The sequence below is a fragment of the Lissotriton helveticus genome, chromosome 12 (assembly GCF_964261635.1).
Source record: "Lissotriton helveticus chromosome 12, aLisHel1.1, whole genome shotgun sequence".
Lineage (NCBI taxonomy): Eukaryota > Metazoa > Chordata > Amphibia > Caudata > Salamandridae > Lissotriton > Lissotriton helveticus.
Window position 1 is genome coordinate 887,146,013 of NC_136073.1, and position 19,911 is coordinate 887,165,923.

Here is a 19,911-nt window from a genome sequence, read left to right on the forward strand (position 1 = left end):
AGGTTTAAACGAGATGTCTGAACTATACAATCTTTAGGAATTTTCCAATAAATATTTCAATGAAAGTCTGCAAACAACTCAAGAAAATCCTATCATGGTAAATAACCCTCTGTTTTGTTCTGAATTTTTCAAAGAATAATCAAACAATGACATCGATCATCCTACAAGAAACAATCGGAGTCAGTACTTGATTTTCTGAAATTATACAAATTACTATGGGAATACGAATGTGATTTGGAGAACACATCCAAAAACTTCTTACACATGAATTGGTGGAAGCATGAATCCAATGTGATATCAAGCAAATAAACATCTAGGTCAGTTCGAGCGTAAACACAGGTGAATTAACCTTCACGACTCTCCCATAATATACAATGAGAAACTCCATTTCCCAGAAATCCTAATATGTCAACCCGGAAGTCAGATCCCTTAAATGAAGTCGACCCGGAAGTAATACATGAATGGCGTCTGCATTGTTGGCGGCGTTTCAGTAAGGAGGATACCGAAAACATTGAAGGTAAGCCCATACGAAAGGACTAATACCGGTACCGTATTAGCTATCCCCTCAGTACCTTCGCGACCACAAACTATGGAGAATCTCGATCGTGTTTCAAATAATTGTTCCCTCAAAAACAAAACGCCAAGCCCAGCCGTGTAGATAATTCTATTGAATGAACAACTTCACTTCTGAATAGACACTGCAATACGAGTGAATATCACAGCGCGCAAAAACGTTACACATATAAGTGCATTTTCACGGATGCATTTTTACGGAACCATTTTTCATCAATTCCTTTTCAGAATAGTAAACAAGTGAAAACCAAGAAAATCATGATGGGTTTAGAATCCTAAACCAAGCAGACTAAATAAGAAATATTCGACTGACCTTTCCAAGTAAGTGCAATGACTAACTTACCCCTCTATTAGAAGTCTCATGAGAAAAACCATTAGACAAAATTGCCTACTTTTTCATTTTTCTAGTCACACGGATGTGAAGACATCACAAGGATATTCAGGTATGATCTGAGTGCATGCAGAGCTGGATGGAAGTTGAGAGTCGCTCACATAGATGACTGACAGTTTTTCTATTTAATTTATGTCTTACAGATTGTGTTGTTTGGTCCTGAAGAGAATCCCCCGAATTTTTGGGATTCGAAACGCGTCGACCCTCACGTTTTCTTTACATTCTTTGATCATATAGACCAATCGTTCTAAAACACGCATTGTAAATATAATATTGGTTGATGGTCTATTATATGAATATAATTGTATTTATGTATCTTTCCATTAAGTGGAATAGGTTGTACCTGCTAAATAGAAACAAAAGCTTTGCAGGGCCTATATATAAAAAATCATTCTCTATTAGAGGAAACTTTCCCTCTTCTTCTTTTTCCACAATTACTTTTGTTGTCTGTCGTCAAATGATGTCCGAGAGTGTTATGTATTAAATGTGTAAACGTTCTCTTTTCTATAACTTGGCATACTTGCCCTCTCTTTTGCGAATTTCACAGCCTAACAATTCTCCCCTTTTTATGTCCACAATGTATATATTGAATGTATTAGACAGAAGCTAAATTATACATTCTGTTGTGTTAAAAACAAAACTTAAATCCTCCTTTCTTACATAAGAAAATACAATTAAAATAAATTGATTTAATCTTTTGAAAAATCTTGACTGAAAGAGTGGTCTGTGGTTATGAGCGACTGGTAGCTCATCATCCGGGTAAATATTGAATTCTTGCACAGTACTGGCAATTCTCTTGTTTATTGATCTAGTGGCGCAGCCCTACTGTGCTCCTGCCAAAACCCCTCTTGTTACTTGGCCTGTTACTTCTCAGCACTGTGCAGTCTGCTGGTGCACTTCATGTTACTTCTCAGCACTGTGCAGTTTGCTGGTGCACTTCCTGTTATGTCCCAGCACTGTGCAGTCTGCTGGTGCGCTTCCTGTTACTTCTCAGCACTGTGCAGTCTGCTGGTGTGCTTTCTGTTACTTCTCAGCACTGTGCAGTCTGCTGGTGCACTTCCTGTTACTTCTCAGCACTGTGCAGTCTGCTGGTGTGCTTCCTGTTACTTCTCAGCACTGTGCAGTCTGCTGGTGTGCTTTCTGTTACTTCTCAGCACTGTGCAGTCTGCTGGTGCACTTCCTGTTACTTCTCAGCACTGTGCAGTCTGCTGCTGTGCATTCTGTTACTTCTCAGCACTGTGCACTCTGCTGGTGTGCTTCCTGTTACTTCTCAGCACTGTGCAGTCTGCTGGTGCACTTCCTGTTACTTCCAGATACTGTGCAGTCTGCAGGTGTACACCTCGTTACTTCTCAGCACTGTACAGTCTGCTGGTGTGCTTCCTGTTACTTATCAGCGCTGTACAGTCTGCTGGTGTGAGCATTCAGCTACTTCTCAGCACTGTGCAGTCTGCTGGTGTGCTGCCTGTTACTTCTCAGCACTGTGCAGTCTGCTGGTGTGCTTCTTGTTACTTCTCAGTACTGTAAGGTCTGCTGGTGTGCTTCCTGTAACTTTTCAGCGCTGTACAGTCTGCTGGTGAGCATTCAGTTACTTCTCAGCACTTTGCAGTCTGCTGGTGTGCTGCCTGTTACTTCTCAGCACTATGCAGTCTGCTGGTGTACATCCTGTTACTTCTCAGCACTGTGCAGTCTGCTGGTCTGAACTATGTTACTTCTCAGCACTGTGCAGTTTGCTGGTGTGCATTCTGTTACTTCTCAGCACTGTGCAGTCTGCTGGTGCACTTCCTGTTACTTCTCAGCACTGTGCAGTCTGCTGGTGTGCTTCCTGTTACTTCTCAGCACTGTGCAGTCTGTTGGTGCACTTCCTGTTACTTCTCAGCACTGTGCAGTCTGCTGGTGCACTTCCTGTTACTTCTCAGCACTGTGCAGTCTGCTGGTGTGCATTCTGTTACTTCTCAGCACTGTGCAGTCTGCTGGTGCACTTCCTGTTACTTCTCAGCACTGTGCAGTCTGCTGGTGTGCTTCCTGTTACTTCTCAGGGCTGTACAGTCTGCTGGTGAGCATTCTGTTACTTCTCAGCACTGTGCAGTCTGCTGGTGCACTTCCTGTTACTTCTCAGCACTGTGCAGTCTGCTGGTGCACTTCCTGTTACTTCTCAGCACTGTGCAGTCTGCTGGTGTGCATTCTGTTACTTCTCAGCACTGTGCAGTCTGCTGGTGCACTTCCTGTTACTTCTCAGCACTGTACAGTCTGCTGGTGCACTTCCTGTTACTTCCAGATACTGTGCAGTCTGCAGGTGTACACCTCGTTACTTCTCAGCACTGTGCAGTCTGCTGCCGTGCACTTCCTGTTACTTCTCAGCACTGTGCAGTCTGCTGGTGCACTGCCTGTTACTTCTCAGCACTGTGCAGTCTGCTGGTGTGCATTCTGTTACTTCTCAGCACTGTGCAGTCTGCTGGTGCACTTCCTGTTACTTCTCAGCACTGTGCAGTCTGCTGGTGCACTTCCTGTTACTTCTCAGCACTGTGCAGTCTGCTGGTGCACTTCCTGTTACTTCTCAGCACTGTGCAGTCTGCTGGTGTGCTTCCTGTTACTTCTCAGCACTGTGCAGTCTGCTGGTGCACTTCCTGTTACTTCTCAGCACTGTGCAGTCTGCTGGTGTGCTTCATGTTACTTCTCAGCGCTGTACAGTTTGCTGGTGCACTTCCTGTTACTTCCAGATACTGTGCAGTCTGCAAGTGTACACCTCGTTACTTCTCAGCACTGTGCAGTCTGCTGGTGTGCATTCCGTTACTTCTCAGCACTGTGCAGTCTGCTGGTGTGCTTCCTGTTACTTCTCAGCGCTGTACAGTTTGCTGGTGCACTTCCTGTTACTTCCAGATACTGTGCAGTCTGCAGGTGTACACCTCGTTACTTCTCAGCACTGTGCAGTCTGCTGGTGTGCATTCCGTTACTTCTCAGCACTGTGCAGTCTGCTGGTGTGCTTCCTGTTACTTCTCAGCGCTGTACAGTTTGCTGGTGCACTGTCTTCCTGTTACTTCTCAGCACTGTGCAGGCTGCTGGTGTGCTTCCTGTTACTTCTCAGCACTGTGCAGTCTGCTGGTGTGCATTCCGTTACTTCTCAGCAGTCTTTCCCTAGCAGCGGGCAGAGGTGCCAAGCTCCACAGCTGGAGAGGCAGGTGTGAGCGCTCCCGGCGCAGCCCCTGCCAGGCCTGTGCTCTTGGGCTCCCTGGGAGCGATGCAGCCTCCGGTGAATCAGCGCAGGGTGGCTCCAGGCCCTGTCCGGGGCGTGACTCATGGGCATACCTGCAGATAGCAGGCCGGCCCGGGATGGGCCCCAGCGCCCCAGCGCCCCAGCGCCCTGGGTGGACCTTTGCCCCCACCCTGGGGCTGTATATAAGCTCCATCCCGGAGGAAGGGCTGTCTTCTGCCTCCCCGTCTCCCTCAGGCCGGACATCTCTCGAGGGGTCGTGACCCCCCATGGCACCCTGGGATTGGCGCCTGCTGGGCCTCTGCCTGCTGGTGTGGGTGCCCGCGGGATGCGTGCACCTCACGCGCAGGTGAGTGTGGGTACCAGGGCCCGGGCAGGGGGGCTCAGCTTCACTCAGGACCAAAGCATCGTCGGTGGGTGATGCCGCCTGGTGTCTCCGTCTGCCCTCTGGGCAGGGTGGACGTTTAGCTAACGGTCCGTTATTCCCTATTAGCAGCCTCTCCTCTCAGTTTTTCTCTCCCCCTCTTTCCTGGTTTGTTTATTCCACGGTCCTCTCCGCCTTCACTCAGCCAAGTCTTTCTTCCCATCTCTTTCTCTTCGTTTTCTGCCTTTCTTCTCTCTCCACCTGTCTCTCCCTGTTTCAAGCACCGTCTTTATGTCGGCTGGTCGCAGTCTCTTATCTTTACATTATGGATCCATCAAAAAGCCATCTATCCATCGATATTTGTCTTTCATTCTCTTTTACACGTTTAGTAAATAAGTGTGTGTGTGTCTAACAGTCGATATACTCTTCCTATACATTTATCAGTCTACACTTTTTTAAATCAATATTCTGACCTTTGTACAGCGCCTGAAAGCCTCGGGGCTTGGTAGCGCTATACACGCAGTTGTGAAATGGATCAAATGAATTTATCTAGCAATTGATATAGTGCGTCTATGTGGGTTCCCTTTAGTGTATTTACGAATATACCCAATTTTGTATCAATAAACCGGTCTGCGTATCTATCAGTTTATAACTGGCTCTGCTTCTAACCTCTGTATCCTCCGGTGTATCAATGAATGTACGCCTCTTTGTATCCCTTAATATACCAGTATATGTATCTATCAGTACATACCCTGCTGTGTATCTATCAGTACATAACCTGCTGTGTATCTATCAGTACATACTCTGCTGTGTATCTATCAGTACATACTCTGCTGTGTATCTATCAGTACATACCCTGCTGTGTATCTATCAGTACATACCCTGCTGTGTATCTATCAGTACATACTCTGCTGTGTATTTATCAGTACATACCCTGCTGTGTATTTATCAGTACATACCCTGCTGTGTATCTATCAGTACATACTCTGCTGTGTATCTATCAGTACATACTCTGCTGTGTATCTATCAGTACATACTCTGCTGTGTATCTATCAGTACATACCCTGCTGTGTATCTATCAGTACATACCCTGCTGTGTATCTATCAGTACATACCCTGCTGTGTATCTATCAGTACATACCCTGATGTGTATCTCTCTGGATATACCCAGCTGTGAATCTGTCTATACCTGGCTGTGTATTTATCACAGCACCTGTTTTTGCATCTATGACTGTAGCAATTTGTGTATCTATGAATATATGCCTGGCTTTGCATTCAGTAAAATGAGAGTCAAACAGCCGACGCGTTTCGTCCAACTAGTGTGTACTTCATCAGTACTTCGCCAGTCAATATAAATCCTATAAAGTGGTAGGTTTGTATAGAATAGCAGGCTCCTGTAATCGTGGAAAACTGTTCCCTCCTGAATCCAGGTAGAGTTAATGAGTATAATAAGGCTCCTGTGTCGTATTGTTGCGAAGGCAAGATCCTCCTCGATAGGATTTATAGGATTTAGATTGACTGGGGAAGCCCTGAAGAAGTCCACATCAGTTGGACGAAACGCGTCGGCTGTTTGGCTGTCATTTTACTGAATTCGAGGAATAAAGAAAGTGTTTATATTAAATCAACAGTGGATGGACATAATCCTTTTTTGTGCTGTGGTGCATTCCACATTTGCGTGAATCTGGACACTGGTCTTGAAGACTGCTTCTTGGAAACAGCAGGGGAGGTGGATATGCACAGCGTTTGAGCAAAAAAGGCTCATAATCTGGGACTCTTTTGGGTGACTGTTGTGAGGGGAGGTGCGTCACAAATATACAGAGGTATATTTGTTTTGGCTTGCTATTTCAAGTCTGGGAGTATATGCCTGGCTTTGTATACATCAAAAAGCTCATCTGTGTATTTACTAAATACCTTGTTTTGTACCTGGTAATATACCAGTCTGTGTATCTATCTATATATATGTTGCTGTGTTTCTATTATTATATTGCCGCTGTGTATCTATCCGTATATACCCCGCTGTGTATCTGTCAGTAAGTACCCGGCTGTGTAGCTAATACTGTATCCACAGGGGTATCCATTAATGTACGCCTCCTTAAAGGGGAGGGCGTGTCTTGTTTGACCCCTTTATGAGTAGTAGGAGGAGCTTGTGCTCTTAAAGTAGGAGAAGGTATGGTGGATTGGAAGGTAGAAGGCATTTGCTCAGATTGAGAGACCAGTTTCCTTTGGTGAATTGCTTATGGGGTGCACAGGCGTAAAAAAAGGACTAAACGCTCTCATTAAGATAAGTACCCAGAGCCGTTGAAAGTAAAAGGCCTGTGCTGTAACTTTAAAATAACTTGAGTGCCCTTGAGGAGAATGAATGTGGATTCAGGAGGCTAAAGAGAACCAAGATGGCCACCGCGCCGCTCCCTGAGGATAAAAATTAACACTGCGTAACCACAGTGGAAGGGGCACCAAGGAAAGAGAAGAAGGGCTCCCTACTGGTCTCAAAACCTTCCAAAGCCAAAATCACTTAATTGCAGAGCAATTATGTTGGAAGGGACTGACCCTCACAAGAAGTATCAAGCCCGCCTCAAGCGCCATCTTCCAGCTCCGCCCGCCTTTGAGCGCTTTTTGAGGATGTGGACACTGTAGGGGCCCTGTGTCAGAGAATCTACAAAAACCTTATGAGCTCTTGTTTCCAAAGATAGAACACCATGGTTGTCATATCTCCAAGAATCTATACCACCCTGTCACCTTTTGTTTCTTGGTGTACAAATCCTAGTTGTGTTCTCCCTGTGAATCTGTGGGACCTTGTGACCCGTTGCTTCTTGTCTTTGAGAAGAAATAAACTTTCTGACCTCTTGTTCCTAGATGGAGGTCTCTGTAGTTGTGCTATCTCTGAGAATACGTACATGATTCCTTCGGCGATTCTGCAGGAATTTGTGACCAGATTTTTGTGTCTTCGAGAAACAATGAAACCTCCTGACCTAGTCTATTTGTAGATGGAGACCACTGCAGTTGTGTTGTGGCTGAAAATCTGTACAACCTCGAGAGCTCCTGTTTCTCCCTGTGAATCTGTGGGACCTCATGACATGTTGCTTCTTGCCTTTGAGGAACAATGCGCCTTCTGTACTCTTGTTTCCAGATGTTGACCACCACATTGTGCTGTCTGGATTTCTAACATTATAAGTTCCATGACCCAGAGGTTCTGCTGCCTGTGCTACCGGATGTTAGCACTGCAGAGTACCAAGGTTCACAGCCTTGATTCTGGCCCATACCTCTTTCATCCACAACACACACTCCCTGCTACTTTATCTCACTTTTAAAGGTTCGTTTTCATCCAGACGTTCTCCCTTTGTCAATGTTTTTCCATCTTTCTCTTTCTCAGTCATTCCCCATTTTATGTCATATTTTCTCTTACTCTGGGTGAAGGCCTGGATTTGGACAAGAAGTGGTGGTTCCCTAGATTGAGTGCCGGTGGCCCATCCGCAACCTCTGTCTCACATTAAGCACTGGTACAGGCTCTTGACCTCTTGTTTCCAGATGTCTCAGAAAATCTAACTTGTTTTCCAGATGTGGAACATTGTGGTTGTGTTTTCTCTAAGAGTGTGTTTTACCTATGACCTGTTTGGGTGTAGAACACCTGTGGTCTCTGAGAGTCGGCACAACCTTACCATAACAGACGGTTCAAAGCACTGGAGAGCCTAACTAATTGCCATCAAGTCCAAAACGTTGTTTTGTAAAACCGTCCCACCGCTATGATTCTTGGCCATTGGCTCTCTGGCCGGCCGTGTAGACTCTTGACCCCGAGAGACCTTCATCGGTGATCCTAGCTGCCTGATGTGCTGCTGGTGGACAGTAGATCTTGTATCACAAGGTCTTGTTGTGTTTACCAGCTGATGACCTCCATCAGAGTTTGTTCATAGGCTCCCACCTTCATGAGTAAGGGTTCCTTTAACTTTGGCCTCTTGACACCTCAAACTTCTCGTCAGAGTTCCTTAAAATTCAGTCTCTTGACACTCGAAGAGCTTGACGCGATTCGGTCAGCCTTGAATTCTTGACACCTCAAAGCGCTTGAGATGGTTCTTTTAACTTGGACTTTGACTCATCCAAGCTCTTGAGATGGATCCTTTAACTTTAGGTTTTTCACATCTCCAAGCTCTTGAGGTGGTTCCTTCAGCCTCTTGACATGGTTTCTTTAACTTTGGGCTCTTGACACCTCATGGCCCTGGAGATGGTTCTTTTAACTTGGGCTTTGACTCATCCAAGCTCTTGAGATGGATCCTTTAAACTTTAGGTTTTTCACATCTCTAAGCTCTTGAGGCGGTTCCTTCTGCCTCTTGACTTGGGTCCTTCAACTTTGGGATCTTGACACCTCATGGCTCTTGAGATGGTTCCATTAGCTTCGGGTCTTCGGGCTTTGACATGGTTCCTTCAATTCTGGGCTGCGGACACCTCAGAGCCCATAACAAAGCTCCTGGGAAGGGTGTAAGAAGTTATGGGCAGTGATCCGTTTAACAATGGAACTGTTAACTACCGTTGTACCAAACCTTTCTTGTTATTGACTATAGCGTCACCGTCTTGTCATTCAATGCCGCACTGCACCTTTGATGGAGCAGGATTTGGGACTTAGGAATTAAATCTGTTTAGTTGGTGATATGTTTCATTTCTGTGAATCTACTGGCAGTCCCAGTTTGCAGAAGTCTCAAAGGCACTGCTTGTGGTGGCGGCTGGTAAACGCTGACAATGGTTGGGGTTTGTCTTGACAGGACATCTCAGTGGGTAAATGTATGGCTATCCATACCTGGGTGCAATGTGCAGGCGGCAGGTTTGAATCGCAGCGGGGGTGATGCAGCCTCTTGTTCTTTGAATGTTCATAAAATGATGAGCATTGAGCTGTGAACTCACCCTACTTGTATTACAGTGCTTAGAAGCCAGCCTCAGACCTGGTCTAGGCATTAGCTTTTGTTAATCAACCCTAATGCATTAGTCTTAATTCCGGTCATTGGAACCAGCCCAACTAGGCCGCAGTAGTTTTTAAAATGGAAGGGCATTTCAGGAAACTTGGCATCACAGTGACCATTTGCAAAGCCTTATACAGCGGAAGGCAGTGAAATGTATTCAGTGCAACCTGATGCTCACAACATTAGGAAACCCGGCCGCCATCTTGAATGTGGAAGACTGTGGTTGCCCTAAGCAGCTTTCTCTCATGCAGTCTGATTCCTTCTCATGCCACCAGATGGCGCTCATCGATATAGCGGCGAGGACCCCTAACCTCAGGTGAGAGGAGGTGGGTTTAAATCGCAGCTCTTTACATTGCATTGAAGAGAATGGAGGTAGGCCTTACTTTGACAGGTGGCGCACAGATCTCGGGGAGGGGGGGGGGGGTTGCAAGACTTGTAGGGAGGTGAGCCTGACTCCAAACTGGGGAGCATCCCCCAAACAAAGTGACATGAGAGATATGAGGTTTGGCTCCTTTTTGAAGGATGGGCAGCTGCAATTGAAACAGGGCCCATCTCTTCCTTCTTCTTCCCAGGTGAGAGTTGCAGAGATGCAAGATGAAGCATGGCTTAAATCTCAAGTCCTACATGGGACGGCTCAAGAGAAGGGACATACGCACCTGAAGGCAGGAAAAAATGGAGAAATAACAGAGACGTAGTCATAGTGTCAGAGGGAATAAACTGTACAAGAGACCACATTTTATGTTGGAAAAATTACTCCTTGATCTAGCCTGTGACATTGCACTGGGGGAGGGGTGGGGTTGCAGGGGGTTCAGAAGTAACAATAGATATATTATGGAAGAGGATTTCCTGCCAAGAACACCAGAAGCAGAGTACAAATGAACTTACAGTGCAGCTGAGGGCGGCGCGAGCTCACAGTGGAGCCATGGGATAGACCTTTTAAACCTAGAGACCAGGTTGGAAAAGTGAGTATTGAGGAGACAGGGGATGGACAGGGTGGAGGGGCCAAGGGACCCTCATCTTCTGTCATGATCTATGTGGAGTACCACCGGGCTCTGCATGCAACCTCTCTTTCTGAACATTTCTCTTCGTCACACTCTGCAATCACTGCTCACCGCAACTTATAATATCATGCTGGTGTCCGGCTATATGTGGCTGTTACTAGTCCGATGAGCCAGTCCTTGACTTCAACTAGTGCCTCGATGCCAGCACCCTAGCACACGCTTCTCAAAGACAGGTGGGACAAAGGCTTGGATCCAGATTCTGGATTCAAGAACGCACATAGGCCACAGATTTCCCTCCTATACTCCCTCTAACCTTCGGTCAGTCGCCAGATAGGCAGCGATGAGGTGAAGCATTAATAATGTTCCAGTAATTGTAATTTCATTCAGTTCTGTTTCACCCTGACAAACTGAACTACTTCTTGGTACCTAAATTATAGATATTTGTCCAAGACAAAGCAATGGTGGAATGTTTTTTAAAATTGAGGCATAAAATATTTTGCTCAGGGAAGTGAGTTGTTCTTGCCACTTGCGTCGCCTTCCCTCTCCCATTCACAAAACTGAAAAAGGGATGAAGCCACTGCAAGGGCAGTCTTTTCTCCAATTTTTAATTATGGAATACTGACTTGTGGGATTACAGAAAAGTTTCTCGCTTGTTCAGATCTACGCTGTTTTTGTTTTAGAAGCAGGACCTCTAGACTTCAGAGCACCCCAAGAGACCATACTTTTTCCGCTTGCGCCGGTCTTTCTAGTTCCTCTTTTTTTTGTCAGAGGTGGGTGTCCTGGTGATGGTTTACTATGTAAACCAACATTCCAAGCATTCTAGCGGTTTCACTGTAATAAAGAAACTTTGATTTTTTTACAGCTCTCGTGACCCTGAGAAACTACATCCTCTGTTAATTATCAGAACAGAGGGCTTGTAAAGATAGGAGGGGCAGAAGCATGTCAGAGGAGACTCTGCCCCAAATGGACACGTAATGAGTTACAAGGGTTCAATATAGTGCCCTCTGCCACCTCCCACGCCCTCCATCTTTCCTCATTTGTCCCTCCTGGTACAGAGATAGCCCTGTCACTGCTGCACTGCTGAGCTTTACAATAAGGGACAATAAACTACCCTGATGTGGCATCGGGTGCAGCACAGCAGGACTGAGATACATTTGCAGAGCAGTGTTTGGAAAATTATCCTCGTTCGGTACTGAGGTGCACCAGTAGAGCTCTGTGTGGATCCTAGTACCGGGGTATCAGAGGGCGCTGGCATCAGAGAGTGCTGGCATCGCTACTGACCCTCTGACTCTCAGGGTATGTTTTCATATATTCATGCCTGTGAACTTTTAGGGTTTCACACTCTGACTCTCAGGGTATGTTTTCATATATTCATACCTGTGACTCTTAGGGTTTGACACTCTGACTCTCAGGGTATGTTGTCATCGGTTAATCCTGTGAATTCCTAGAGTTTGACCCCACTCTCAGGGCTTGTTGTCATAGGTTCATACCTGTGATCTTTTAGCGTTTGACCCCACTCTCACGGTTTGTTTTCAAATATTCATGCCTGTGAACTCTGAGGGTTTGACACTCTGACTCTCAGGGTATGTTGTCATAGGTTCATACCTGTGATCTCTTAGCGTTTGACCCCACTCTCAGGGTTTATTTTCATATAGTCATACCTGTGAAATCTAAGGGTTTGACCCCACTCTCAGGGCTTGTTATCATAGATTCATTCCTGAGAACTCTTAGGGTTTGACCCCACTCTCAGGGCTTGTTGTCATAGGTTCATACCTGTGATCTCTTAGGGTTTGACCCGCTCTCAGGGCTTGTTGTCATAGGTTCATACCTGTGATCTCTTAGCGTTTGACCCCACTCTCAGGGTTTTGTTTTCATATATACATGCCTGTGAACTCTGAGGGTTTGATACTCTGACTCTCAGGGTATGCTTTCATATATTCATGCCTGTGAACTCTGAGGGTTTGACAATCTGACTCTCAGGGTATGTTTTTTCATACCTGTGAAATCTTAGGGTTTGACCCCACTCTCAGGGTTTGTTGTCATAGATTCATTCCTGTGAACTCTCAGGGTTTGACCACACTCTCAGGGTCTGTTTTGATAGATTCATACCTGTGAAATCTTAAGGTTTGACCCCACTCTCAGGGCTTGTTGTAGTAGTTTCAGTCCTTTGAACTCTTAGGGTTTGACCCACTCTCAGGGCGTGTTGTCATAGGTTCATTCCTGTGACTCCTATAGGGTTGACACTCTGAATCTCAATGTATATTTTCATAGATTCATACCTTGTAACTCTTAGGGATTTACCCCACTCTCAGGGTATGTTTTCATAGATTCATATCGTGTAACTCTTAGGGTTTGACCCCACTCTCAGGGTCTGTTTTCATTGATTCATACCAGTGAAATCTTAGGGTTTGACCCACTCTCAGGGCTTGTTGTCATAGGTTCATTCCTGTTAACTCTTAGGGTTTGACCCCACTCTCAGGGTATGTTTTCATATATTCATACCTGTGAAATCTCAGGGTTTGACCCCACTCTCAGGGTTTGTTTTCATAGATTCATACCTGTGAAATCTTAGGGTTTGGCCCCATTCTCAGGGTCTGTTTTCATAGCGTCATACCTGTGAACTCTTAGGGTTTGACCCCACTCTCAGGGGTTGTTGTCATAGGTTCATACCTGTGATCTCTTAGCTTTTGACCCCACTCTCAGGGTTTGTTTTCATATATTCATGCCTGTGAACTCTGAGGGTTTGACTCCACTCTCAGGGTTTGTTGTCATAAATTCCTACTTGTGAGCTCTTATGGTTTGACACTCTGACTCTCAGGGTTTGTTTTCATAGATTCATGCCTGTGAACTCTTAGGGGTTGACCCTCTGACTCTCAGGGTCTGTTTTCATAGATTCATACCTGTGAAATCTAAGGGTTTGACCCCACTCTCAGGGCTTCTTGTCATAGGTTCATACCTGTGATCTCTTAGCTTTTGACCCCACTCTCAGGGCTTGTTGTCATAGGTTTATTCCTGTTAACTCTTAGGGTTTGGCCCCACTCTCACGGTCTGTTTTCATAGCGTCATACCTGTGACTCTTAGGGTTTGACTCCACTCTCAGGGTTTGTTTTCATAGATTCATACCTGTGAAATCTAAGGGTTTGACCCCACTCTCAGGGCTTGTTGTCATAGGTTCATACCTGTGATCTCTTAGCTTTGGACCCCACTCTCAGGGCTTGTTGTCATAGGTTTATTCCTGTTAACTCTTAGGGTTGACCCACTCTCAGGGCTTGTTGTCATAGGTTCATACCTGTGATCTCTTAGGGTTTGACCCCACTCTCAGGGTTTGTTTTCATATATTCATGCCTGTGAACTCTTAGGGTTGACCCACTCTCAGGGCTTGTTGTCATAGGTTCATACCTGTGAACTCTTAGGGTTTGACCCCACTCTCAGGGTTTGTTTTCATATATTCATGCCTGTGAACTCTTAGGGTTGACCCACTCTCAGGGTTTGTTTTCATATATTCATACCTGTGAACTCTTAGGGTTGACACTCTGACTCTCAGGGTTTGTTTTCATAGATTCATACCTGTGATCTCTTAGCTTTTGACCCCACTCTCAGGGTTTGTTGTCATATATTCATACCTCTGAAATCTTAGGGTTTGAACCCACTCTCAGGGCTTGTTGTCATAGGTTCATACCTGTGATCTCTTAGCTTTTGACCCCACTCTCAGGGTTTGTTGTCATAGATTCATTCCTGTGAACTCTTAGGGTTTGGCCCCACTCTCAGGGTTTGTTTTCATAGATTCATGCCTGTGAACTCTTAGGGTTTGACCCCACTCTCAGTGCGTGTTGTGATAGGCTCAGTCCTTTGAAATCTTAGGGTTTGACACTCTGACTCTCAGGGCTTGTTGTCACAGGTTCATACATGTGATCTCTTAGCTTTTGACCCCACTCTCAGGGTTTGTTTTCATATATGCATACTTGTGAGCTCTTAGGGTTTGATACTCTGACTCTCAGGGTTTGTTTTCATATATTCATACCTGTGAACTCTTAGGGTTGACACTCTGACTCTCAGGGTTTGTTTTCATAGATTCATACCTGTGATCTCTTAGCTTTTGACCCCACTCTCAGGGTTTGTTGTCATATATTCATACCGTCTGAAATCTTAGGGATTGAACCCACTCTCAGGGCTTGTTGTCATAGGTTCATACCTGTGATCTCTTAGCTTTTGACCCCACTCTCAGGGTTTGTTGTCATAGATTCATTCCTGTGAACTCTTAGGGTTTGGCCCCACTCTCAGGGTTTGTTTTCATAGATTCATGCCTGTGAACTCTTAGGGTTTGACCCCACTCTCAGTGCGTGTTGTGATAGGCTCAGTCCTTTGAAATCTTAGGGTTTGACACTCTGACTCTCAGGGCTTGTTGTCACAGGTTCATACATGTGATCTCTTAGAGTTTGACTCCACTCTAAGGGTTTGTTTTCATATATTCATACTTGTGAGCTCTTAGGGTTTGATACTCTGACTCTCAGGGTTTGTTTTCATAGATTCATACCTGTGAACTCTGAGGGGTTGACACTCTGACTCTCAGGGTTTGTTTTCATAGATTCATACCTCTGAAATCTTAGGGTTTGAACCCACTCTCAGGGCTTGTTGTCATAGGTTCATACCTGTGATCTCTTAGCTTTTGACCCCACTCTCAGGGTTTGTTGTCATATATTCATTCCTGTGAACTCTTAGGGTTTGGCCCCACTCTCAGGGTTTGTTTTCATAGATTCATGCCTGTGAACTCTTAGGGTTTGACCCCACTCTCAGTGCGTGTTGTGATAGGCTCAGTCCTTTGAAATCTTAGGGTTTGACACTCTGACTCTCAGGGCTTGTTGTCACAGGTTCATACCTGTGAAATCTAAGGGTTTGACCCCAATCTCAGGGCTTGTTGTCACAGGTTCATACCTGTGATCTCTTAGCTTTTTACCCCACTCTCAGGGTTTGTTTTCATAGATTCATACCTGTGAACTCTGAGGGGTTGACACTCTGACTCTCAGGGTCTGTTTTCATATATTCATGCCTGTGAACTCTTAGGGTTTGGCCCCACTCTCAGGGTTTGTTTTCATAGATTCATACCTGTGAAATCTAAGGGTTTGACCCCACTCTCAGGGCTTGTTGTCATAGGTTCATACCTGTGATCTCTTAGCTTTGGACCCCACTCTCAGGGCTTGTTGTCATAGGTTTATTCCTGTTAACTCTTAGGGTTGACCCACTCTCAGGGCTTGTTGTCATAGGTTCATACCTGTGATCTCTTAGGGTTTGACCCCACTCTCAGGGTTTGTTTTCATATATTCATGCCTGTGAACTCTTAGGGTTGACCCACTCTCAGGGCTTGTTTTCATATATTCATACCTGTGAACTCTTAGGGTTGACACTCTGACTCTCAGGGTTTGTTTTCATAGATTCATACCTGTGATCTCTTAGCTTTTGACCCCACTCTCAGGGTTTGTTGTCATATATTCATACCTCTGAAATCTTAGGGTTTGAACCCACTCTCAGGGCTTGTTGTCATAGGTTCATACCTGTGATCTCTTAGCTTTTGACCCCACTCTCAGGGTTTGTTGTCATAGATTCATTCCTGTTAACTCTTAGGGTTGACCCACTCTCAGGGCTTGTTGTCATAGGTTCATACCTGTGATCTCTTAGGGTTTGACCCCACTCTCAGGGTTTGTTTTCATATATTCATGCCTGTGAACTCTTAGGGTTGACCCACTCTCAGGGCTTGTTTTCATATATTCATACCTGTGAACTCTTAGGGTTGACACTCTTACTCTCAGGGTTTGTTTTCATAGATTCATACCTGTGATCTCTTAGCTTTTGACCCCACTCTCAGGGTTTGTTGTCATATATTCATACCTCTGAAATCTTAGGGTTTGAACCCACTCTCAGGGCTTGTTGTCATAGGTTCATACCTGTGATCTCTTAGCTTTTGACCCCACTCTCAGGGTTTGTTTTCATAGATTCATTCCTGTGAACTCTTAGGGTTTGGCCCCACTCTCAGGGTTTGTTTTATAGATTCATGCCTGTGAACTCTTAGGGTTTGACCCCACTCTCAGTGCGTGTTGTGATAGGCTCAGTCCTTTGAAATCTTAGGGTTTGACACTCTAACTCTCAGGGCTTGTTGTCACAGGTTCATACCTGTGATCTCTTAGCTTTTGACCCCACTCTCAGGGTTTGTTTTCATATATGCATACTTGTGAGCTCTTAGGGTTTGATACTCTGACTCTCAGGGTTTGTTTTCATAGATTCATACCTGTGAACTCTGAGGGGTTGACACTCTGACTCTCAGGGTTTGTTTTCATATATTCATGCCTGTGAACTCTTAGGGTTTGAACCCACTCTCAGGGCTTGTTTTCATATATGCATACTTGTGAGCTCTTAGGGTTTGATACTCTGACTCTCAGGGTTTGTTTTCATAGATTCATACCTGTGAACTCTGAGGGGTTGACACTCTGACTCTCAGGGTTTGTTTTCATATATTCATGCCTGTGAACTCTTAGGGTTTGAACCCACTCTCAGGGCTTGTTTTCATATATGCATACTTGTGAGCTCTTAGGGTTTGATACTCTGACTCTCAGGGTTTGTTTTCATAGATTCATACCTGTGAACTCTGAGGGGTTGACACTCTGACTCTCAGGGTCTGTTTTCATATATTCATGCCTGTGAACTCTTAAGGTTTGGCCCCACTCTCAGGGTTTGTTTTCATAGATTCATATCTGTGAACTCTTAGGGTTTGACCCCACTCTCAGGGCGTGTTGTAATAGGTCCAGTCCTGGGAACTCTTAGGGTTTGACCCCACTCTCAGGGTTTGTTTTCATAGATTTATGACTGTGAACTCTTAGGGTTTGACCCCACTCTCAGGGTATGTTTTCATATATTCATACCTGTGAACTCTTAGGGTTTGACACTCTGACTCTCAGGGTTTGTTTTCATAGATTCATACCTGTGAACTCTGAGGGGTTGACACTCTGACTCTCAGGGTCTGTTTTCATAGATGTATGCCTGTGAACTCTGAGGGTTTGACACTCTGACTCTCAGGGTATGTTTTCATATATTCATACCTGTGAACTCTGAGGGTTTGACACAATGACTCTCGGGTATGTTTTCATAGATTCATATCCGTGAACTCTTAGGGTGTGACCCCACTCTCAGTGCTTGTTGTCATAGGTTCAGTCCTGGGAAGTCTTAGGGTTTGACTCCACTTTCATGGTTTGTTTTCATAGATTCATACCTGTGAAATCTTAAGGTTTGACCCCACTCTCAGGGTTTGTTTTCATAAATTCATACCTTTAATCTCTTAGTGTTGTCACTCTGAATCTCTGGGTTTGAGGAAACAACCTTTGCAATGCAACCATTACATAGCGCTACACTTACAACGCAGGCATTACAACGCATACTATTACAACGCAGACCATTGGATTTAGAATATTAATTTTACCCCTACACTATCCAACGCTTACCCTACTGTTGCACCCCCTGGAGTTAGAATAGTTATTTTTACCCCTATACGATCCAATACTTACCTTAAAAGCAATGTTATGGTATGCGTTGTAAAGGTAGTTTTTAAAAATGTGATGTAGTGTCATGCGATATAATGGAATGTGTAGTAGTCAGGCGAGCAACACCCATTGGTCTCAAAGGGCTTCAGCTCCCCCCCCCCCCCCCCCCCATCGTGTGTGTCAGCCCGGGCAGAGACAGCTTCCCAGGCACACACATAGCCGCACCTGAGCACTTCACAGGTCTTTAAAGTACAGTTTTCATGTTAATGAGGCTTTGGTGTTGTTCCACCCCTTCCAAGAGCTCCTGCCGCCGGCTCCATTCTGCATGGTGCCCCCAGGGGTGAGGGGGGAGTTACTAAGACGGAGTAGGCCCGTCTAGGTTTTATGCATTGCATTCTGGGGCTGGTAATCTTGATTTTATATTAGGGTAATTAGCACCGCAAGTCCCAGAATGCAAAGCAGAACCCGGCCTTGATGCGCCACCAGCCTACGCATGGACCCGGGAAGCTTCAGACCCCCGCAGCCAGCTCACCCCTGCGCATCTGACCCACCCCTTGGGGGCCCCTGTGGCAGGGGCGGCTGGTGACATTTGAAAGTGGTGGGGCGTAAACTAATTTGCATATTGCACCGCAGCGAGCCCGAACCACCTTGCATCCATCCATACATCATTCATGCATCCACCCATCCATCCACCCACCCACCCATCCATCCACCAATACTGCATCCATCCTGCATCTATCATTCATTCATGCATCCACCCATCCATCCATCATCCATCATTCATTCATGCATTCACCCATCCATCCTGCATCCATCATTCATTCATGCATTCACCCATCCATCCATCCACCCATCCATCCATCATTCATTCATGCATCCATCCATCCATCCATCCACCCATCATCCATCATCCATCCATGTGTCCACCCATCCATCCACCCATCCTGCATCCATCATTCATTTATGCATTCACCCATCCATCCATCCACCCATCCATCCATCATTCATTCATGCATCCATCCATCCATCCATCCACCCATCCACCCATCATCCATCATCCATCCATGTGTCCACCCATCCATCCACCCATCCTGCATCCATCATTCATTCATGCACCCATCCATCCATCTAACCATCCATCCTACATCCATCATTCATTCATCCACCCATCCATCCATCCACCCATCCACCCATCCAGCATCCATCCATCATTCATGCATCCATCCATCCATCCACCCACCCATCCATCCACCCATCCATCATCCATTCCTGCATCCATTCATGCATCCACCCATCCATCCATCCATCCATCCTGCATCCATCATTCATTCATGCACCCATCCATCCACCCTGCATCCATCATTCATTCATCCACCCATCCTGCATCCATCATTCATTCATGCATCCACCCATCCATTCATCCACCCATCATTCATCCTGCATCCATTCGTGTGTCCACCCATCCACCCATCCATCCACCCATCCTGCATCCATCCTTCATTCATGCACCCATCCATCCATCCACCCATCCATCCTGCATCCATCATTCATTCATGCACCCATCCATCCATCCACCCATCCATCCTGCATCCATCATTCATTCATCCACCCATCTATCCACCCATCCAGCATCCATCATTCATCCATTCATGCATCCATCCACCCATCCATCCACCCATCCATCATCCATCCTGCATCCATTCCTGCATCCACCCATCCATTCATCATCCATCATCCATCCATGTGTCCACCCATCCATCCACCCATCCTGCATCCATCATTCATTCATGCACCCATCCATCCATCTAACCATCCATCCTACATCCATCATTCATTCATCCACCCATCCATCCATCCACCCATCCACCCATCCAGCATCCATCCATCATTCATGCATCCATC

The 19,911-nt window shown here is 45.6% G+C and overlaps 1 protein-coding gene across 1 annotated transcript in view; it reads left to right on the forward strand.

Moving 5' to 3' along the window:
• Nucleotides 1–4,083: 4,083 nt before the first annotated feature.
• LOC144797757 (IgGFc-binding protein-like) overlaps nucleotides 4,084–19,911 on the forward strand; it is a 283,418-nt gene continuing 267,590 nt past the window's right edge. The window contains exon 1 of the mRNA XM_078668518.1: nucleotides 4,084–4,521. Coding sequence (XP_078524644.1) covers nucleotides 4,442–4,521 — 80 coding nt within the window. The 5' untranslated portion in view covers nucleotides 4,084–4,441. The remainder of the gene's footprint in view (nucleotides 4,522–19,911) is intronic.